Source organism: Notamacropus eugenii, chromosome 6, assembly GCF_028372415.1.
Source record: "Notamacropus eugenii isolate mMacEug1 chromosome 6, mMacEug1.pri_v2, whole genome shotgun sequence".
NCBI classification, from domain to species: domain Eukaryota; kingdom Metazoa; phylum Chordata; class Mammalia; order Diprotodontia; family Macropodidae; genus Notamacropus; species Notamacropus eugenii.
Genome location: NC_092877.1, coordinates 327248488 through 327269725, shown reverse-complemented (window position 1 = coordinate 327269725; position 21238 = coordinate 327248488). Strand labels below are relative to the sequence as shown.

The window sequence follows — 21238 nt, the reverse complement described above, 5'->3', positions numbered from 1 at the left end:
TTTTGTTTAGTCCAGAATTGAAATAAATTTGGTTAGAAGAGAAGGGGTATTCCTCTTCAGCCCGTGTATAGTTTTTGGGGGGTCAAAGACCTCAGCGAATCACCCAAATGATCCCACCTGTTGGTTGCTGGAGGGTAGTACTACACAGAAAGGGGCCAGAGGAATGAAATATTAGGTGATTGATTCACCCTGTAGAATATTATCCTTTAATCCATTTTTCCTTCATGCTTCAGGGAAGAGGAGTAAAGAATCAAAAGGTAAATCCTAAACATCAAGAATAGAATGGCAAAAGGGGAGAAAGAAAGACAAAGCAGAGGGCCATATGAAAGCTTTAACAAAGTTTTCTGCACTCCTCCCATTTCCTTTTTTCATGTGTTAGGAAATTTGCATTAATCTGAAGAAGAGAAGTAGGGATACAATCATCGTGCTAGTTATACCCAAACTGGCAGCCTCGGTAACTTGGCAGTAATATCTGTCAAGTGGAATCAATGGGAAATGGTTGTGTTTAATTTACAAGTATTGAAAATTAAAATTATTCAAAGTAAATGGCTCTGTCTTCTTTCTTTTCTCTGTTTTAGATTCACCAGAACCCAGTATATCTATTCTTTCATTTTGAAACAAGAGCCAACAAGCTGGAGAACCTTTCTAGCCCATACTTTGAGAAGTGCAGCTACATAAATGGTCTGAGAGTTGGCAGCATGAGACAGACACTGGTGAGATCTTGCAATCACATGGTCCCAGAAGAATCCCAGAGCCCAGAGTTCTAGTTACCAATTACGGAGAGGCTATAGTGATGGATCTTTCAGCTTGGGATATGGCAACTATGGAGAAGGGAATCATGTAACTCAGTGTTGGAAATTCCTGAATTTCAGTCCCTTTGATTGACAAAGAAGAGATTTCTTTGATGATAATGAATTTCTGGAGAGTTCTAGGACCTAACCTCCTAGAGACAGTAGGGAAGATTCCCGGGTGTTAAGTTCAGGTAGAGTTCAGGGACTTAGCCTTCAAAAAAGAGAAAGGGAAGTCTTTAATTAGTGCCAGTCTCTGCATGTGGCAACACATCTGGAAAGGCAGCAAGAGAGTGAGGTAGACTATGAGGAAACAAAAGATCTGAACTTTGCCCTCCATAATCACTATGGATTGTGTGGATTGGAAAGGTAGGAAAGGGTTGCTTCTCTAAGTAACCACAAATTTGTTTCTTTCCAGAGGAAGTGGAAGCCTGTGGGATAAAGCCAAAAGACCTGAGGTCAGAATGGGTCATTGGAGAAAAGCTGGGATTTCCAATGGTATCAGAAGCTAGGAATCACAGGAATATCTTTAGTAACTAATGCTAAGATTTGTTTTCTTTCTGAAGGGAGTCCAAGCCCTTTGGGTAGTCCCATCAGACTACAGGTCTCTGAGATAAACAAGGAGCTCATCAGAATGTCAGGGGGTTGTCTCTTGAGAGTCAGCCAATTTTTCCCCTTCTGAGGGAAATCCAAACTATAGGATGATCCTATGAGTCTTGAAGTAGAATTTGGCAAAGAGGAAAAAAGAATTGTTTCAAATGTCTATGGGCTACTATATGCTGTTTTTGACCTGATGTCCATAAGATGGAAAAAAGGGTATAATGTAATAAAAATTCATTATTACCTTGAGGGCTCCCAAAAAGGTTGGAAGTCTTTTACTATCTGTGAAAATCTAGATACAAGATCTATCCTGAAATTTACAGAATTTTTAGTAAGAGAAGAACAAGACAAAGACGTGATTTGGGAGAGGAGTCTAGTCCTTAAATCTAGTCTCTGTACAGCCAGACTATGAGGTGCTGGGCCATTGGTTACATATATACTTCGTATTTCCTTATCTGTGGCCCTCAAGAAAACTGCAAACACTCCTGGAGGGCATTAACTTTATTTTTTGTCTTCGTGTGCCAAGCACCTTCTATAAACCAAGTACTTGATGAATTGAGTTGAATCTGAAACTCAGAATACATCTGATAATGTGCTTATCTTAGCAATTAATAAAGAGGTAAAATAATCAACCTACACTTAAAGTGACGACTTCTTCTCCATTCTGAATGTCCCACAGTTTGGCTGTAGTGTCCATACTCCCAGTAGCTACCAATGTACTTTGTGGGTTAAAGGATAAACACACCTAAATCACATAGAAAGGGGGGAAAATAGTTACAAGTATGCTCATTTAGGAAAAGGCTTCAAGAATCAATTAAATCATCTAATTCTGGTTAGTTGTTTGCCACCTCTGATGGAAAAAAAGTTATTTTATAAATATGGGCAATTGCATACCCCCATATAAGCAGAAAGTCCTCAAGCAGCAACTTACCATGAATCCTCAAATACAAGGCTTGATTACTTTTTAAATTATTTACAAATTATTATTTATGAATGGATGCTTGGTATATAAGGTGTTTTCAATGAATGTTTTAAAGGGAAAAAAGCATTAAAAAGTAACTAGAATTTTGAAAGAATGACTGAATAACAGTGCAGACATATGTAAATATTGAAAAATAGTACATTTAACCAAAATAAGATGAGCAGCATAAGCGAACAGTAACAACACCAAAAGAAAGGCAGACAACTTAATCTAAGGGGTGTGTGTGTGTGTGTGTGTGTGTGTGTGTGTGTGTGTGTGTGTGTGTGTGTGTTTCAAGAGGTGACTCATGTTATACTGGACATAAGCCCTAGGAAAGCCAGTTAAATGTAGTCTTACATTCAAGAGAAAGAAATCAATTTTTGGTAACAAAAGCATGAATTAAAGTGCCTTTGATTTAATAGAGCAATGTTCTTATGTTAAATTGAATCTTAGTTCAGAAATATATTATATATATATATATATGCACATACACACACACATACACAATTTCTAGTATATTTATTTCTTCTCCTAGCAAAGTTAGGCTATGTAGTTTTTCAGCCATTGACTGTAGCTTAGAATCTCAAGCTGAATCTATAAGGCATACTTCAGTTCATATATGGATCAGAAGTTCTAATCAAAATTGGCATTTTTATTAAAAGACAGCTTTCTTCTCTTCAAATTTGCCTCACAATGGACCACAGAAGTGACTCTGACATTACCTGGAACCCTACATGCAGCACTAATGTCTCTGTGCATTATTATGTTTATATTCCAAAGAAAACATTAAAAGGATTTAGAAGATATTTCCTATCTCCTTTCCTCCTGAGTCCTTTCTGGTACATTTTGTCTAGTAAGCACACCTATTTTCGTACTTAGATTTGTGGTCTCTCTATCTAGGAAAATAGACTGTTGGTCCCAGAAAGGTAATTTTAGGCAGGAATGTCTCTTTAAAATGCACAAACTTAAAATGTAGAAAAGGACCTTGAATCAACAAACAAACTGTAGTTTCATTCAACCTGAACTAGTGCCTACTGTCTATCTCTGTTGGGACACTTACATGGGAAAATATTAGGACTGGGGTGATTACAATAGTCTGATGTTTCCAAATTAGCAGCCACAAGGAACAAACTTAATTTGCGAGATGAAAGAGAGAGACAGAGATAGAGAGACAGAGTGAGAGAGAGAACTATAGATCAAATAAGGAAGTTGTAAGTGCTGACTTAACAATTTTAATCTATATCAACTAGCAAAATTATTGAGGAAGAAATCAATATCTTATTGTGAAATGTACATTGGACAAAATCCCAAGAAAATGCCCAGAGAATATGATCAGCTCATAGATTCAAGAGATGGAAGTAACATTTGAAATCAACCAGTTCAAACTCCTCACATTGCAGATGTAGAAAGTGAAACAACCAGGACTTAGGGATTCCATTACAAAACATGATGTTCTTTCCAGGAAAAAGAAATGGGAAAACAGATATAAGAAAAGTGATGCCACTCTTCAGTAAATTAATGTGTTCATTAAAAGCAAAAACTATTGCTACATCAAATGAAGTGATCAGCAAGATGACAAAACAAGTGTTTATCTCAAATTTCTCCTCCACTAAAACTCTAAAATAAAGAAATTATACTCTAAGTCTGGAGTAATTGTAGCTGAAACTGTCTATGTCTATGTTTCTCCTTCATTTTCGAAGAAGACCATGACATCAGAGTAATGATGACATGACTTGCACTTGACTTTGTTTTGAGGCTGTGCAAGGTCACCAACCTCACTTTCTCCTCCTAAGCCATCTAGGTTCAGTGACCAGATATTCATCAGGATGAGTGGAGATGACCCAGGATGCAGTGGGAGACCTTGGCCTTTTTAGAAGGTTGGTCTTCTCAGGTACTCACTTAGAGGGAGGTAACGCTCATTGAGTGAATACCTCTTTACGAATGACCCTTTTAGAAAACAAAAGAAAAAAAACAACCAAATCAAACTGGGAGGAAAACAGAAATTATTACTAGTGATAATCACTCTAAGCCAGCCATTAAGTGAAGCTTGGGCAGGAACCTATTGTTGTCCAGTCTATGGGCTTCAGAGTGCACCAGATTTAAGGTTTTAGGAAGGAAGGCAGGCAGGAAGGAAGGAAGGAGGGAGAGAGGGAGGGAAGGAAGGAAGGAAGGAAGGACATCAAGCCAGTAAACCCCAAAGAAAGGGGAGGGGGAGAAAGAAGGGAGAGTATGAACTGGGTTACTCAGTTAGCTGGGTCCCCACTCAGGTAGCTTGGTCTATTCACAGGTTGTGTTCATCTTTCATTTTCGAGGAAGACCTTGACATCAGAGAAATAATGACATAATAATAATAGCTGAAATTAATTAATTAATAATAATAATTAATTAACTAGTGATGACATACTTCCAATGTAAGACAGAACCTCTGCACTAGGAAAAAATTTCAGGGATGCAAGAACACTTTAATATTTAGCACTCTCATTCCCCACTGACTTCATGCCACCTTACACTGAGGATAAATAAAGGTCTGAGACTTGTGACCCAGAGTCCTGATGTAGGGATTCCTCTATGAAAATGACAAAAATTCAAAACCCTGTGCCTCCACAAAAAATGGCCAACATTGATTATGTCCAGCCATGAAAAGGGGCAGAAACGGTGAGGGAGGAAGAGAAAGAAGAGAGTTGGACAGAGTGGAAGACACTTCAAGTGTTCAGTCAAAGGGAAAAGAGAAATGAGAATCAGATCTGAGGTAAATACAACTGAAAATCCAAATTGTAGAGAGTTCTATTTCCCCCACCCCCTGCCCCCAAACAGAGATGAAGACCCAGGACTCAATGATCCCTGTTCTCCCAATACAAGTAGCTTGAGGCTCCCCTACAGCCCAATCTCAGGGAACTATGAATTAGAGTTAGGAATTGAAGGTGAAGAATAAGGAAGATTCCCAAAAGCAAGTGGGTGTGGATATAAGAGAAAAGCTAAAAAATGTCAAAGTATGAAGAAAATCTGAATAAAAATATGGCATACAACAAAACCAGTAAGGAGAATCATAAAAACAGAAAAAAAGATGAGTAAAATCTCAAAAGAAAAATTTTTCCATTTTAAACAAGTATAATATGAAAAAAAAAGAGCCAATATTACCCAATGAAAAGAGAGCATCTTGGAAGGGGAACCAAGATAGCAAAGAGAAGCCAGAAAGTTGCCTAAGCTCTCCCCAGTTTCTCTTGGAAACATCACTAAATCAAACCCCTAGATTCTGGAGTAAGAGAACCTATAAAAGGACAGAGTGAAACAGTTTTTCAACTTAAGGTAACTTAGAAGAACTTCAGGAAATGTTTGTCTTACTAGACCAGGCCACCCCAGCTCAGTGAATAAGCCACCAGCACCTGAGATTCAGGTAGGGAAAATCAATGACTATGCACCTGGTCCCCAGCACAGGAAGCTTGAGACAGTGCACCCTGTGCCCCAGGAGAAAAGTTCAATATTTTTTAAATGAGAAAAAGAGAGCTCTGACCTAACAGGAAAGATCAAAACACAAATTCAGAAGATGAAAACAAGGTCAAAATGCCTATATGCAAAGCCTTAAAAAGAATTATGAATTGGTGTTAAGCCCCAAAAGCCTCCTTAGAAGCACTTAGAAAGGATTTTAAAAATCAAATAACAGAAAAAGAAGAAAAACTGGGAGAAGAAATGAGAGTTATGCAAGAGAGTTAACATCCTGGAAAAGGAAGGACAAAAATTGATTGAAGGAAACAATAACTTTAAAAAATACAATTGGCCAAATGAAAAAAAAATCCACTGAATAAAACAACTTCTTAAATGAATAGAATAGAAATGAATAGAATTTGTTCAATAGAATTGAACAAATGGAAAAGGAGGTACAAAAGCTCACTGAAGAAAATAATTCCTTAAAAATTAGAATTGGGAAAGTGGAATTTGATGTTTCTATGAGACATACAGAATCAGTCAAATGAAATCAAAAGAATGAAAAAATTGAAGAAAATGTAAAATACATAATTGGAAAAAAAAAAACAACTGACCTGAAAATAGACCCAGGAGATATAATTTAATAATTATTGGACTTCCTAAAGGCCATGAAAGAAATAGCCTGGACAGCATCTTTCAAGAAATTTTCAAGGAAAACTGCTCTGATATCCTAGAACCAGAGGGTAAAATAATCATTGAAATAATTCACCAATCACCTCCTGAAAGAGATCCCAAAATGAAAACTCCAAGGAATATTCTAGCCAAATTCCAGATTTATCAGGTCAAGGAGCAGAGCAAGCAGCCAGAAAGAAACCATTCAGATATCAAGGAGTAACAGTAAGGGTTACACAGGACTTAGCAGCTTCTACATTAAAGGATCAGAAGGCTTAGAATGTGATATTCTGGAAGGCAAAGGAGCTTGGATTAGACAGCCAAGAATCAACTACCTAGTAAAATTGAGCATGATCTTTCAGGGAAAAAGATGGACATTGAGTGAAATAGGGGACTTTCAAACTTTTCTGATGAAAAGACCAGAGCTAAACACAAAATTTAATCTTCACGTACAAGGCTCAAGAGAAGCATTAAAAAGTAAACAGGAAAAACAAACAAACATTTGTCAATAAGGTTACACTGTTTATATCCCTACATAGAAAGATGATATTGGTAATCCTTGAGAACTGTATCTCTTTTAGGGCATTTAGAAGGGGTATACATATAAAGAGGATGTAGGTATAAGTTAACTTTGATGTACAATATGAAAAACTTAAGGGGTGAAAAAAGGATTGTACTGGGAGAAGAGAAAAGTGGGAGGCAGAATAGGGTAAATATATCACATGAAAAGGCACAAAAAACCTCTTACAATGGAGGGAAAGAAGGGAGGAGGTGAGCATTGAACCTTAACTGTCATCAGACTTGGCTCAAAGAGAGAATAACATACATACTCAGGTGGGTATAGAAATTTATGTTACCCTATCGAGAAGTAGAAGTGGAAAGGGGAAAGAAAGAGGGGGGAGGGGTTGATAGAAGGAAGGGCAGAAGTAGGAGGGGAAAAGGAAAAGGAAAGGGAGGGGGGCTGACAGAAGGGAGGGTAGACTGAGGGAGGCAGTGGTCAGAAGCAAAACATTGGTGAGGAGGGACAGGTTGAAAGGAGAGAGAAAAGCATAAACAGGGGGTAAATTATATGGAAAGAAATAAACAGTTAGTAATCATAACTGGGAATGGGATGAACTTTCCCATAAAATGGGAATCTGTTTACAAGAAACATTTGAAGCAGAAGGATACACACAAAGGAAAGGTAAAAGGCTGAAGGAGAAATAGAGACAGAGTGAGAGAGAGAGAGAGAGAGAGAGAGAGAGAGAGAGAGAGAGAGAGAGAGAGAGAGAATAAAATGCTTCAGGTGAATTAAAAAAACAGATATAGCAAATCTGATTTCAGACAAAGCAAAAACAAAAATAGATCTAATTAAAAGAGATAAGGAAGGAAAGTCATCTTGCTAAAGGTAAAATAGACAATGAAATAATGTCAACACAAAACATATATGCACCAAACATATATACAATTCTCAGAGGAAAAGTTAAGTGAATTACAGTAAGAAATAGATGGCAACACTATACTCGTGGGGGACCTCAACTTCACCCTCTCAGAACTATATAAATCTAAAAACAAAATAAACAAGAAAGAAGTTAAAAAGGTGAATAGAATTTTAGAAAAGTTAGATGATAGACCTCTGGAGAAAACTGAATGGGGATAGAAAAGAATATACCTTTTCTCAGTGGTATATGGCACCTACACAAAAACTGACCATGTTTTAGGGCATAAAAACCTCACAAACAAATGCAGAAAGACAGAAATATTAAATGCATCCTTTTCAGATTATGATAATAAAAATCACATGTAAAAATGGGCCAGGGAAAGATAGACTAAAAATTAATTGGAAACAAAACAATCTAATCCTAAAGAATGAGTGGGTCAAATAGCACATCATAGAAACAATCAATAATTTCATCAAAGAGTGACAATAAATGAGACAACATATCAAAACTTATGGGATGCAGTCAAAGTAGTTCTTAGGGGAAATTTTATATCTCTAAATGCTTACATGAATAAAATGGAGAAAGAGGAGATCGACAAATTGGGCATGAAAGTTAAAAAGCTAGAAAAAGAAAAAAATGAAAATCTCTAATTAAATACCAAATTGGAAATTCTGAAAATCAAAAGAGAGATTAATAAAACTGAAAATAAGAAAACTATTGAATTAATAAATAAAACAAATAAAAGAGTTAGTTTTACGGGAAAAAACAACAAAACAGATAAACCTTTGGTTAATTTGATATTTTTTTAAAAAGAAAGAAAACAAAATTACCAGTCTCAAAAATGCAAAGAGTGAAATCACCACTAATGAAGAGGAAATTAGAGCAATAGTTAGGAACTATTTTGCCCAACTGTATGCCAAAAAATCTGAAAGCCTAAGTGAAATGGATATTTACAGAAATATAAATTGCCCAGATTAACAGAAGAGGAAATAAAACATTTAACCCCATTTTAGAAACGGAAATTGAACTAGCCATCAAAGGACGCCCTAAGAAAGAGTCCCAGATAGATTTACAAGTGAATCCTATGAAACATTTAAAGAACAATTCATCCCAATACTATACAATCTATTTGGAAAAAAAAATTGATAGGACTCCTACAAAATTCCTTTTATGACACATATATGGTGCTGATACCTAAACCAGGAAGAGCCAAAATAGAGAAAGAAAATGACAGACCAGTTTCCCTAATGATCATTGATGCAAAAATTTTTAATAAAATATTACCAAAAATGTTACAGCAATTTATCATGAGGATAAGATACTATGGCTAGGTGGAATTTATACTAGGAATATAGAGCTGGTTTTATAGTAGGAAAACTATCAGGATAACTGACCAGGAAGAAAACTAAGAGAAGTCATATGAGTTTCTCAGTAGATGCAGAAAACAACTTTTGACAAAACACAGCATTCATTCCTATTAAAAACACTAAAGAGCATAGGAAAAGATGAAGTTTTCCTTAAAATGACAAGCAACATCTATCTAAAATCATCAGTAAGCATTATATGCCATGGCGATAAACTAGAAGCATTTCCAATAAATATTGAGGGTGAAACAAAGATACCTATTGTCACTAATATTACTTAATATTGTACTAAAAATTTTAGCTTAAGTGATAATATAAGGATCAGAAATTGAAGGAATTAGACTAGGCAATGATGAAACAAAGCTATCATTCTTTGCAGATGATGAAATGGTATACTTAGAGAATCCTAGAGAATCAACTAAAAAACTACTTGAAACAATTAATGATTTTAGCAAAGTTGTGGTATATGAAATAAATCCACATAAATTATAAGCATTTCTATATATTACCAGCAAAACCCAGCAGCAAAAGATAGAGAAATTTCATCTAAAATAACCATTGGCAATATAAAATATTTGAGAGTCTTCCTACCAAGACAAACCCAGGAATTATATGAACATAATTACAAAACACTTTTCACACAAATAAATTCAGATCTGAACAAGTGGAAAAATATCAATTGCTCATGGGTGGCCTGAGCTAATATAAGAAAAATGATGATTCTACTTAAATTAATTTACTTTTTCAGTGCCATATCTATCAAACTACCAAAAATTATTTTATAAAGCTTGAAAAAAATAATAACAAAATTCATCTAGAAGAATAAAAGGTCCAGAATATCAAAGGAATTAATGGAAAAAAATGTAAAGGAAGGTGACCCAACCAGAACAGATCTAAAATTATATCATAAAGCAGCAGTCATCAAAACTATTTGGAACTGGCTAAGAAATAGAGTGGTGGATCAGTGCGATATTAGGCACAAAAAACATAGTAGTAAATGATTATAGTGATCTACCATTTGAATAACTCAAAGACTCCCATTTCTTGGATACGAACTCACTATTTGACAAAAACTCCAGGGAAAACTAGAAAATAGTATGGAAGAAACTAGGCATAGACCAATATCTCACACCCTATGCCAAGATAAAGTCTGAATGGGCACATGATTTAGACATAAAGGATAATACCATAAACAAATTAGGAGGGCATAGAATAGGTTGTCTGTCAGATGTAAGAAGAAGGGAAGAATTTATGACAAAACAAGAGATAGGGAACATTATGAAAAGCAAAATGGATAATTTTTATTAAATTAAAAAGCTTTTGCACAAACAAAATAATTGAAACCAAGATTAGAAGTAGAAAGCTGGGAAGCAATTTTTATAGCCAGTGTTTCTGATAAAGGCCTCATTTCTAAAATATAGGAAGCTGAGTCAAATTTAAAAGAATATAAATCATTCCTCAATTGATAAATGGTCAAAGGATATGAACAGGTAGTTTTCAGATGAAGAAATTAAAGCTATGCATAGTCATATAAAAAATTTTATAAATCATTGATGAGAGAAATATAAAGTAATACAATTCTGAGGTACCATCTCACACCCATCAGATTGGCTAATATGACAGAAGGAAAATGATAAATGTTGGAGAAGATGTGGGAAAATTGGAACAAGCTTTATTGGTGGAGTTGTGAACAGATCTCACCATTCTAGAGAGTAATTTGGAACTATGCCCAAAGGGCTATACAAATATGCATACCCTTTGATCCGGTAATACCACTAATAGGTCTGTATTCCAAAGAAATCATTTAAAAAAGGAAAAAAGGAGTCATATGTACAAAAATATTTATAGCAACTCTTTTTGTGGTGGCAAAGAATTGGAAATTAAGGGGATGCCCATCAGTTAGAGAATGACATAATGGAATAATATTGTGCTTGAAGAAATGATGACCAGGAGGATTTCAGAAAAATCTGGAAAGACTTACATGAACTGTAGCTGAGTGAAGTGAGCAGAACCAGGAGAACATTGTAGACAGTAACAGCAACAGTCTGTGATGATCACCTATGACAAACAGTTCTTCTCAGCAATGCAATGATCCAAGACAATTTCAAAAGACTTGTGATGGAAAATGCTACTGACATCCAAAGAATACAATATGGAATCTGAATGCAGATCGAAGAATCCTATTTTTACTTTTGTTTTTTCTTTCTCCTGGTTTTTTTTTCCTTTTGTTCTTATTCTTCTTCCACGACATAGATAATGTGGAAATATGCTTAACGTGGTTTTACATGAATAGCCTATATAGGATTGCTTGCTCTCTTGGGGAGAAGGGAGAGCACGGAGGGAGGAAGAAAAATTTGAAACTCAAAATCTTAATACATGTTGAAAAGTACTTTTACATATAAGTAGGGAAAAATACCATTAAGTTCCAAAAAATGGAATGAAAAGCGAGTCCTGTGGACTCCCTTAAGAAGGTGGAACAATGGTGAGAAACTATAAAATGTCTCAGAAATTAAAAAAAAAACCTCTTAAAATAAGAAATGAAGGAAGAATTTAAGCAAGAAAGCGGAATTCTTGGTAAAAAATTAAAAATACAAACAGTAGCACAGGAAAGATTTAATACATGGTGGATAGAGAATCTTTCCAAAAAGCAAAAGCTCTGGAAGAATAACAGATATGAAACACAAAAATGATGGAGTTGAGAAAATTTTATCAAAAGGAAACAATATAAAACCATGACCGATCAAAAAATCTGGATATCATAACACAGAAAATAACAGAAGGAAAGGGTCCAAAACATCTGACTCCAGATCACAAAGCACAGGTAGAGAGCTATTCACAGACTGTTTTGGTGAAGGATTGGGGTGGGTAAGAGGAGTAGAAATTATGCTTCAAATTCCAAGGCTTGTAGCAGTTGAGGATAAATTTCAACAATGACAAATTTTGCAAGCAGTCAGGAGGAAAACCTTCAAACATGAAAGAAAGGAAATTCAGATAACTTAGAATTATTCTGCATTCACAAGAAATTTTAAGAGAATGGAATCATATAGGGAGCTCAAGCTGCAACCCAAAGTAACATATCCAGCAAACCTGAGGCTAATCATCAATGAAAAAAGATGGACGTTCAACAAAATAGAGGCATTTGGGACCTTCCTGCAAAAAAGAAACCAGAGGTGAGTAGATTATTCAACTTGTAAAAGAGTCACAATTATGCCGCTAAGTAACACATAGCTGACCAAGAGCTCTCTTTAGACAACTTAAGGGAGACTGATGTTTACAGTGCAAAACCTATTCATAAAAAAAATCAGTTTTAAGGATATTAAAGTTACTGATGCTCTCTATTGTTAAACCCATGGCTTTCCTCAATCCTCATTCTACTAATCTCCAGTTTTTGACGTTGTGGACCATCCCCTCTTCTACGATAATCTCTCTTCTCTTGGCTTCCATAATAGTGCTCAATTACTATCTGTTCCTTCTCAGCTTTCTTTACTAGATCTTTATCCTTTTGCCTCCCCTTTCTTTTATCCCCATACTTCAATCATCCCTAATTAGCTGACATCCTAATAAATGTGTACAGCCCTAAGCCAACTGGCTTCTAGAAATCATCTGGCTTTCCCATTGGCATTTCAAACTCAACATGTCTGAAACAACTCACTCTGTTTCCCTCTAAATCCATTCCTTCTCCTCCAGATTTCCCCATCTCTCTTGAGGCTACCAGTACCCACCAAGGTCTATAGTCTCAAAATCATCCTTGACTCTTACCTGTCTTTTAAGACCCATCTCTGTTGACCTTTACACCTCCTATCTATTCCTTTCTCTTCACTGCCATAGGCTTAATCATAGCTCACCCCTTATTTCCTCTTGTTTTGATTACTGAAATAGCCTCCTAATTTGTCTACCAGTTTTCAGGTTTTCCCTCCTCACTATATCCATCTCAGAGCTGCCAAATTCATACTCTTAAAACACAGCCTTGAACATGTCGCTCCTCTATTAACAAAACCTTTACAGGCTTCTTTCATTCTCAAAGAGGACCAATGACATCAGGAGGGTGATATCTTGACTTTCAAGTGAATTGAATTTACGTGAGGCAGGGCTGTGCAAAGTCACCAACCTCACTCTTTTCTCCAGAGTCATGTTGATCCAGTGGCAAGACAGAGATCAGGAAGACTGGAATTGGCCCAAATGCAGTGGAAGACCCTTGCCTTTTTAACCTAGGCCTTTCTCAGATCTCAGTTTGTCTGAGGTAATGCCCATTAAGTGATTAAGACTAGGGAAGAAATGAGGCAAAGAATGGACTCCTTTACCTACTCAAAAAAAAAAAAATCCGTCTGGGAGGGAAAGATCCTCAGAGTTTCTGGCCAGAACAGAAACAATTACTACCTTATAACTACTTTGAACCATTAAAAAAATGACCAAGTGAGGCTGTTGGTGAATTGGTGGTGAATCAAGTGACAGCCAGAGTGATTTGGGTTTAAAGCATGGTTAAATAGTTTCATTTTAATCCCATTAGGCTTTCTAAAAGCCTGGGTTTTTTTCCCAGGGTTGTATATCAAGAAATCATAAATGAAACTACATGGGGCAAAAGAGTTAATAGTCTCAGGTTTTTTTTAATGATAGAATAAATAAATAGGGAAGAGAAAAAATATCTAGCCCATTAACCCCAAGATATCTTGCAAGGTTTTTTGGCACAGCACCCACAGATAATTGTATGATTCCCTTTGTAGTTCCTTAATGCCACTAGGAGCAGATACAAAATCCTCAGTCTAGCATTTAGGGTCTTTCATAATACAGTTCCCAACTAGACCTCTAGGCATATTTCATATCATTTTCTTTCTAGTATTCTCTGTCTAGTCAACTCCTTCGTTGTTTCCTAGAAAAGATATCTTCTTACCCATCTCCAAGTCATTGAACTAAAGGCTCTTCACACTTGGCAAACATTCCTTTCTCACCTCTGCCTCCACAATTCTAGCTTCCCTCCAAGCAAAGCCCAGGTTCCTCTTCCTACACCTGACCGTCCCTGATCTCCCTAGCTGCCCAGCTGTTAAGAGCTCTCTTTCTCTTTAAATTAATTTGTATGTACTTTGCATTCACTTTCTGTTTATTTATTTTTGTACGTCTTTTCCAGAAGAATACTCATTGAAAGAAGGAACTGTTTCTTTTATCTTTGTCCCATAGTGTCTTCTGCAAAGCAAAACATGTTTAATAATAGGTACCATTTACATTGCATTTAAAGTTTATGAAATTTTGATTATCAGAACCATCCTTTGAGGTACAGGTTATTCTTGTCCCCAGCTTAAAGAAGAGGATACTGAAGGGCAGAAAGGTCTCGGGATTTGCCCTGGGTCACACTGCTAGTAAGTTTCGGAAGAAGGATTAGAACTCAGATCTTCCTGACTGTATAGTTTCGTTCTCTACGTACGATGCCTTGCTATGTCACTTAACTGTTTATTTAATTAAACTAAATTAAATAAGAAGGGAATCCTCAGCTCATCAGGGAACACTTTTGTAAGGCTTTTTACATAGTTTAGAGAAGTTATTTTAATAATTTGACCTTCAGAAAACCAGCTGTCTACTGAAAAGAATGATAGAAATAGCACATTCTTAAACTCATTCACTATATATTGTAGAACTCTTTGAAAGGTAACAAGGGATGTTAAACTAAAAATGAACTAGCTTTAAATGGTATTAGCATCAGTTACTGCAGTTTGCATTCATACAAAATGTTTATATGAAAGGTATTGCATAGAATAAAAAAAATCATAAAGGCAGAAAACATAATATTAGAGTTGGAAGGGATCTTAGAATCATTAACCAATGTTTTGGAGCACAGCAGCATGCTAATTTCCTTGAGAACATCTAAAAAAATCACAATGTTTAAAAATACAGTGGAATGCTAAGTATACTCACTATTTCTGCTGTATGGCCTCTAAAAGTATGATAACATTTTCCAGTTTCTGCACTCCACAGTTTACAGGTCTTATCGAAGGATCCAGTGGCAATTTTGTCACTAAAATTGAGGAAGCTTTATTTAATAGCAAAAAATTAATTTCAGTATCTATAAATTATTTAAAGACAAGGAGAAACAATGTACAATTCTGGACCTACTAATAAAATACTAGGAAAAGTACCTTATTCATAGACCTATAAATAGTACCTTAGATTTGTATCTGGCACATAAATTAAATACCTTTTATAAAAAAGATCCACTCAAATAAAAAATCTATTATTTGTTTATGTAAAAAGTCTGCAAATTCTTTAATGACTGCTATGATTTTTAAATGTGTATACATAAAGGTAAAAATTCTGTCTGGAAAGCTGTTACTAGACAGATGTAAAATATAGTCAGTGCAGACATAAAAGAATATGTTGCCCCTAAATGTCTAAAAGAATTATAATTTATTCAAATAAAATGAATGAGAATTTAAAGAATCAGAGGATTGAACAAAATTTTGAGGTATTTACTATTCTCTCCCCTTGAGACAAAACTGTCAAAATTACTCTTTCCTCTTAAATGTCTATCTCTTCTACTTATCATACCATCTGAGGAGCTTACTATCCAATAGGAAGGCCAAAGTACATTTATCTCTAAGTCTACACATCACAGGTGTCAAAGGAATAGTTTGAGAGAGAGTGCATTAGCTTCATATGTGTGTGCGTGCATTTGTGTGTGTGTGTGTGTGTGTATATTCCTCTCTTCTCCATACTCAATAGGTTGTTTTCCCAGGCACAAAGAAAAAAGAGTCGAGTCTATTAAAAGGAATGTTTATGGATGTGGTGTTGAAATCTAAAGAATACACAATCAAACATTTAAAAAATATTAGAATTGAAATAATAATTATTTCAGAAGTTATGAGGTATCTACCATCATTTCAACAAAACTTTCTTCTACAATTTAGTATAATATCATGAAAAGTGCTTTTCTCTGCTTTAATTTGAACATAGATAGATCAGAATCAAATTATCTGAAATTTAATTGAAAGAACTTAATTATTTTTCAAATACACATTAAATATTGACACACCAATTAAGTTTAGGTGGGCCTTATTTCACAATTAATATCATTATATCAGTATCTGAGGTACAAAGTTTCAGAAAAAGGGAAGTAGAAAATTTCCATTCTAAGTACATCAAAGGTAACAAAATTCTTTACCATTTCCACTGTCCCTATCTTATTACCAGATATGGATTATTCACAAAATTTTCCTAAGTGACTTTCTTATTTTCAGACTTTTACCCTTTGAATTTCCACCCTGCAAACCTAATTTATCTTATCAGAATGCTACTTTCATCATGCTACTCTATACTTTCAGCCTTATTTCTCAACATCCAAAGCCTTCCACAATCTCACCACAATTCTATCTTTCCAATCTTGTCTCCTCCTGTTCCCTGACAGGAATCTCTATTATGCCTAGATAAGTCTATTTCTTGTCGCCCAAACATGGCTTACTGATTCCTACTTCTCCAACCTGGTTCATATTTTCATCCTCCTAGACTGCTTTCCCTACTACTAACTATCCAACTGTGCCTATTATCTAAGTCCAAACTCAAGTGTTCCCATTATCAACAGAGCCTTCCCTGACCAAAACCAATTAGAGTGATTGTACATGAACTTGCCATTTCTTACCATTAGCACTCCTTTGGCCCTTAATCATACACTACGTTGTATTCTTATTCAACTTTTCATTTGTCTTATTTCCCCAGTGCAACTCTATGTAAGATCGTCTAGAGGGAGGATCTGTGTCTCATTTTTGAATGCCTAACAGGCCCTATTCTCGGATCTGTTGGTATCATACCTTGCCACCTCCCCCCAGTATACCCCCAAATCTAGTTTTCTCTCTCCTCAAATATTCTTTTGATGTCTATGATGTATAGACTTAGAGACAAGTACACTCTGGCCTCCCTATTGGAACATAAGGTACTCAAGGTCAGGGACTTTTCCCTTTACTTTGTATTACTGACATTTAGTTTGGCTCTGTTTCTGAAGCTGAGCAAAGCTGTATCCTTTACCATGTCTGAGTGTCTGTTATTTGCTTTGGCTTTATACAGTGTCCCAAAAATCTTAATGCAATTTTAATTCAAATACATGAATAACTGAATAAAATTTTATTTACCCGTAAGGATTATTGAATGCTATGGCATATACCACATTCCTGTGACCCTCCAGCGTGTGTAGTTCCTCCCCAGATGAAGTGTCCCAGAGTTTGCATGTTCTATCATAGCTACCAGTAATAAAGCTTTAAAAAAAAGGAAATACAAGGGGGTTAGGGTGAAAATAATATAGTATCCCATTTAACTCCTGTTTACAAAATCAGTAGATCATAATGGTGTTTTTTCACCTTGGTTCCTAGATGAAATTGATTTAATTAGCTACATAAGGGAGCCAAAGCTAACTTCCAATGTCATATCTTATCTGAAAAACACTAGTAATACAAAAGATAACACTGCCAGTGAAAACATCACTTAGAATAATACTTATGCTTGGGGGTGGAGGTGGTGGTGCAATTCAGAGGGAAAAGATTAGCACCAATAAAACACTATTTCCTAAAATATTTAGATACTTCATAAAGGACTATGCCTTCTGCTATTATTTTAGATAAATATCCATGAGAACTTTCAGTCTGGAAAGAATGAAGCTGGGAGGGACTGATCAATAAAACAAACATGTCCTATGTATGTGCAAGATACCAGGCGGGGGGCCGGGACATTTTGAAAAAAAATCAAAACACAAAACAGCCGCTGCTCTCCAGGAGCTCACATTCTGCTGAGGGACACAGAATGTAGGCAGATAAATTCAACGTTTGTACCAAATACTTCAGGAGGCAGGAGGCACCAACAATCGGGAAAATAGGGATAGGTCTCAGTCAGGAGAACACTTGAGTTGGAAGGGAACACACATATATGTTCAATGCCCCTCTGGGACATATTGATAGCTTCCAATTCTCTCTGTCATATGAGAAGGAAAGACAAGACAATCATACTCTGTACATGTTTTATTCAGATCTAGTATGTGAGCATCCTTCCAAAGAAAAGTTTTCCCTCCTCATCTCTACCTCCTGGCTTCCCTTGTGGATTTCTCAAGTCCCAGCTAAAATCCTACCTTCTAGAGGAAGCTTTTCCCAATCCCTCTTAATTTCAGGGAACTTCCCCCTATTAATTATTTCCAATTTATCCTTTAAATAGCTTGTTTGTACATAGTCATTTGCATGGTTGCCCCCATTAGACTGTGAACTCTTTGAGAGCACGTGTCTTTTGTCTTCTTTTGTATCCTCAGTGTTTAGCATAGTGCTAAACATAGTAGGTACTCAATAATGTTTATTAACTGACTGGCCAGGGCTGAGGGGATCTAGCCTGCTTACCTTAAAGGTTTGTCATTATAGTTCCCCACTCCAAGGTCAGCATTAAAAGTAGTATGAATTATATGTTGCAAAAAAAAGTCGTTAAAACTAGGGCCAAAAGGTTTTTAAAAAAAGGATATTTACTGTAACAAACTAAACCACATTTTAACATGATACACCAGCACAGAATTTACTTAACAATAGATAATCCTGTAACTATAAATGACAAAAATATTAAGAACTAAAAAGAAAAACTCACCATGAACCTGATTTGTTAAATGCGACATTAGTCAATGGTAGTATGTGTGCTCTGAGTACCTTCAATATAAGAAAACATACTTTATTCTATAACAAAATCAAGCTACTACAAAGTTAATACATTCTTTTAATTATGACTAGTAAATATAAAATAATGAAGGCTTGAATAAATAAAAAATGAAATACTGTGATTTTTCTAAGTCCGGTAATATATTTTCCAGGTATAAGTACGTACACACAGTAAGCTCATGTGAAATTGAGTGTCAAATGTCAAAAAAAATGATGGAGCCATCTACAAAACTTTGCCACTACATTGGCTTTACATTCTATACATACATACATATGCATGTATGTATATACATATTACAAATATACATATATAATATATACATATCACTAGATCAAGAATCAGAAGGTGACCTTAAAGATGATCGTATCCTCCCATTTTAAAGATAAGGAAACTGAATTCTAGCAAGGCTTTTTAGATAATGAGAGATATAATGATAAAGGGGAAAAAATCATTGGACTTGAAATCAAGACGGGTCTAGGTTCAGATTCTGCCTCGAATCCTTACCAATTGTACAATCATGAGTAAATAAATCCCTTAATACATCTGAATCTCAGTTTCCTCATAAGTAAAATAGAAAGTATAATAATACCTATAGTCCTAATCTCAAATATTTTTTGGGAGGATGAAATGAACTCCCCTACATATAACCTCTTACAAAACTTATGTAAGTATCTATTTCTGTTATTATGTAGCAGAAATAGAATTAAGACACATCCTCTGACTCCATCTCTAGTATTCTTTCTTCAAGGCTACATTTCTATCATCAAATTCCATCATTATAAATAAAACTGACTAGAGTTATCATTATCCAAGAATCAACATCAATTTTAAATTTTGTTTTCTAAATGTGTCTGTATGTATGTATTACAAATGAAAATAAGGAAACAACTTCAAGCTCAAGCCCCTTACAAATCCCTCTGGAGAACAAGGATTGGATTTTATTCATCTATGTATCACCTACAGCGTCTAATAGGATCTCAGTTATTAGGATTTCTTTAATTAAGAACTAGGACGGAGACACACAGTCCTAAACCTGGTATCTGGAGTTGAATGTTGCCACCTGCTGGAAACATCATGTCAGAGCAAGAGGAATGGAAAAATTAATTTAGTTACGTGCCTTCCTAGATTTATTTTTATTCTGCTGATTTAAATTGTTACCTGCATCTGGAAAAGCAAAAGATTGCTTGTGCATGCTGTACCTGAAAGAACATGTTTAGTGTGTAAACAATATTGTTACAATAAATGAAATCTACCCCCTTTCAAAAAAAAGTTATATAAATCAATAAATAAACAAGGCAGTAACAAAATTCTGAGTACATGACTCATGTAGTTTTAGGATTTGGAGTCTGAAGGCTCTTAGGAATAATCCAATGCAACATCCTAATTTAGGTCAAATCACTTACCTTAAGGAGTAAATAGCAGAGCTCCTATTTGAGCAACAAGTCATAGGGATTCTGATTGAAAATCCAGGGCTCCTTCCAGCAGACCACACAGACTCCACAAATCTCCTTGCCACTTGCATGTTCTTATAATTGTATGCAATTATCATTGCATTTAGGATCACTGCATTAGAGCTAACTTTTTTAGCTCTAATCACTGATTTTACAGATAAAGAAACTGAGTCTCAAAGAGAATAAATGACTAGCCCAAGGTCACACAGATAGTAAGCAGCAAAACTTGGCCCTGTCCTCAATCTATTGTGCTCTTTCTATTATCCATCATATCCAGTGTATATAGTATAGTAGATCCACCTATCTTTATATACTGTATGTTTAAAAATCCCCATGGAAGAAGAGGAGGACAAGGAAGGAGGACAAGGGGAAAGAGAAAGAAGAAAATATTTGTGGGGACGGGGAAGAAAAAAATGACATTTAAGTCTTGGGGATACAGCATAGATAATTATTTTTACTAGAATTCACTATAAAATGGCATATATTAATTTAATCATTTTCAAAGCTAGACAAAAGAAAGAACATATTAAAATTTCATTAAAAACATATTTATCATTATAGGCAAATACTATCTAGAGATAATACAGATAGTATGGAAGTAGAAAAGATGAAATTTTAGTGAATTAAGAATATCTATTTCAATATACTACAAACATTTAACTTCTAAATATAAGTGCAAAACCTGACTCTTCCCTCTGCCTGACACACCCCTCCCCTCTGTCATCTGACTTCTCTAACTTTGTCCAAGACCCTTCCTTCTGCCAGAGGCCTTTCTCAGTCACCCTTCTCCCTTTCTTATTGTTTCCGCCTCCTTACCTTACCTCTGAGGTAGCTAGGTGGTACAGTGGATAGAGTTTCAGACCTGTAGCTTTAAGTGTATGACTCTCAGAAGTACCTT

General features: G+C 35.5%; 1 protein-coding gene across 1 annotated transcript in view; it reads right to left on the bottom strand.

Annotated features, from left to right (window-relative positions):
• Nucleotides 1-21238, bottom strand: part of DAW1 (dynein assembly factor with WD repeats 1) — a 51729-nt gene that overhangs the window by 11500 nt on the left and 18991 nt on the right. Inside the window, exons 4-7 of the mRNA XM_072618075.1 lie at nt 18821-18879; nt 17338-17460; nt 15134-15233; nt 2026-2133 (exon numbers count right to left, since the gene is read on the bottom strand). Coding sequence (XP_072474176.1) covers nt 2026-2133; nt 15134-15233; nt 17338-17460; nt 18821-18879 — 390 coding nt within the window. The remainder of the gene's footprint in view (nt 1-2025; nt 2134-15133; nt 15234-17337; nt 17461-18820; nt 18880-21238) is intronic.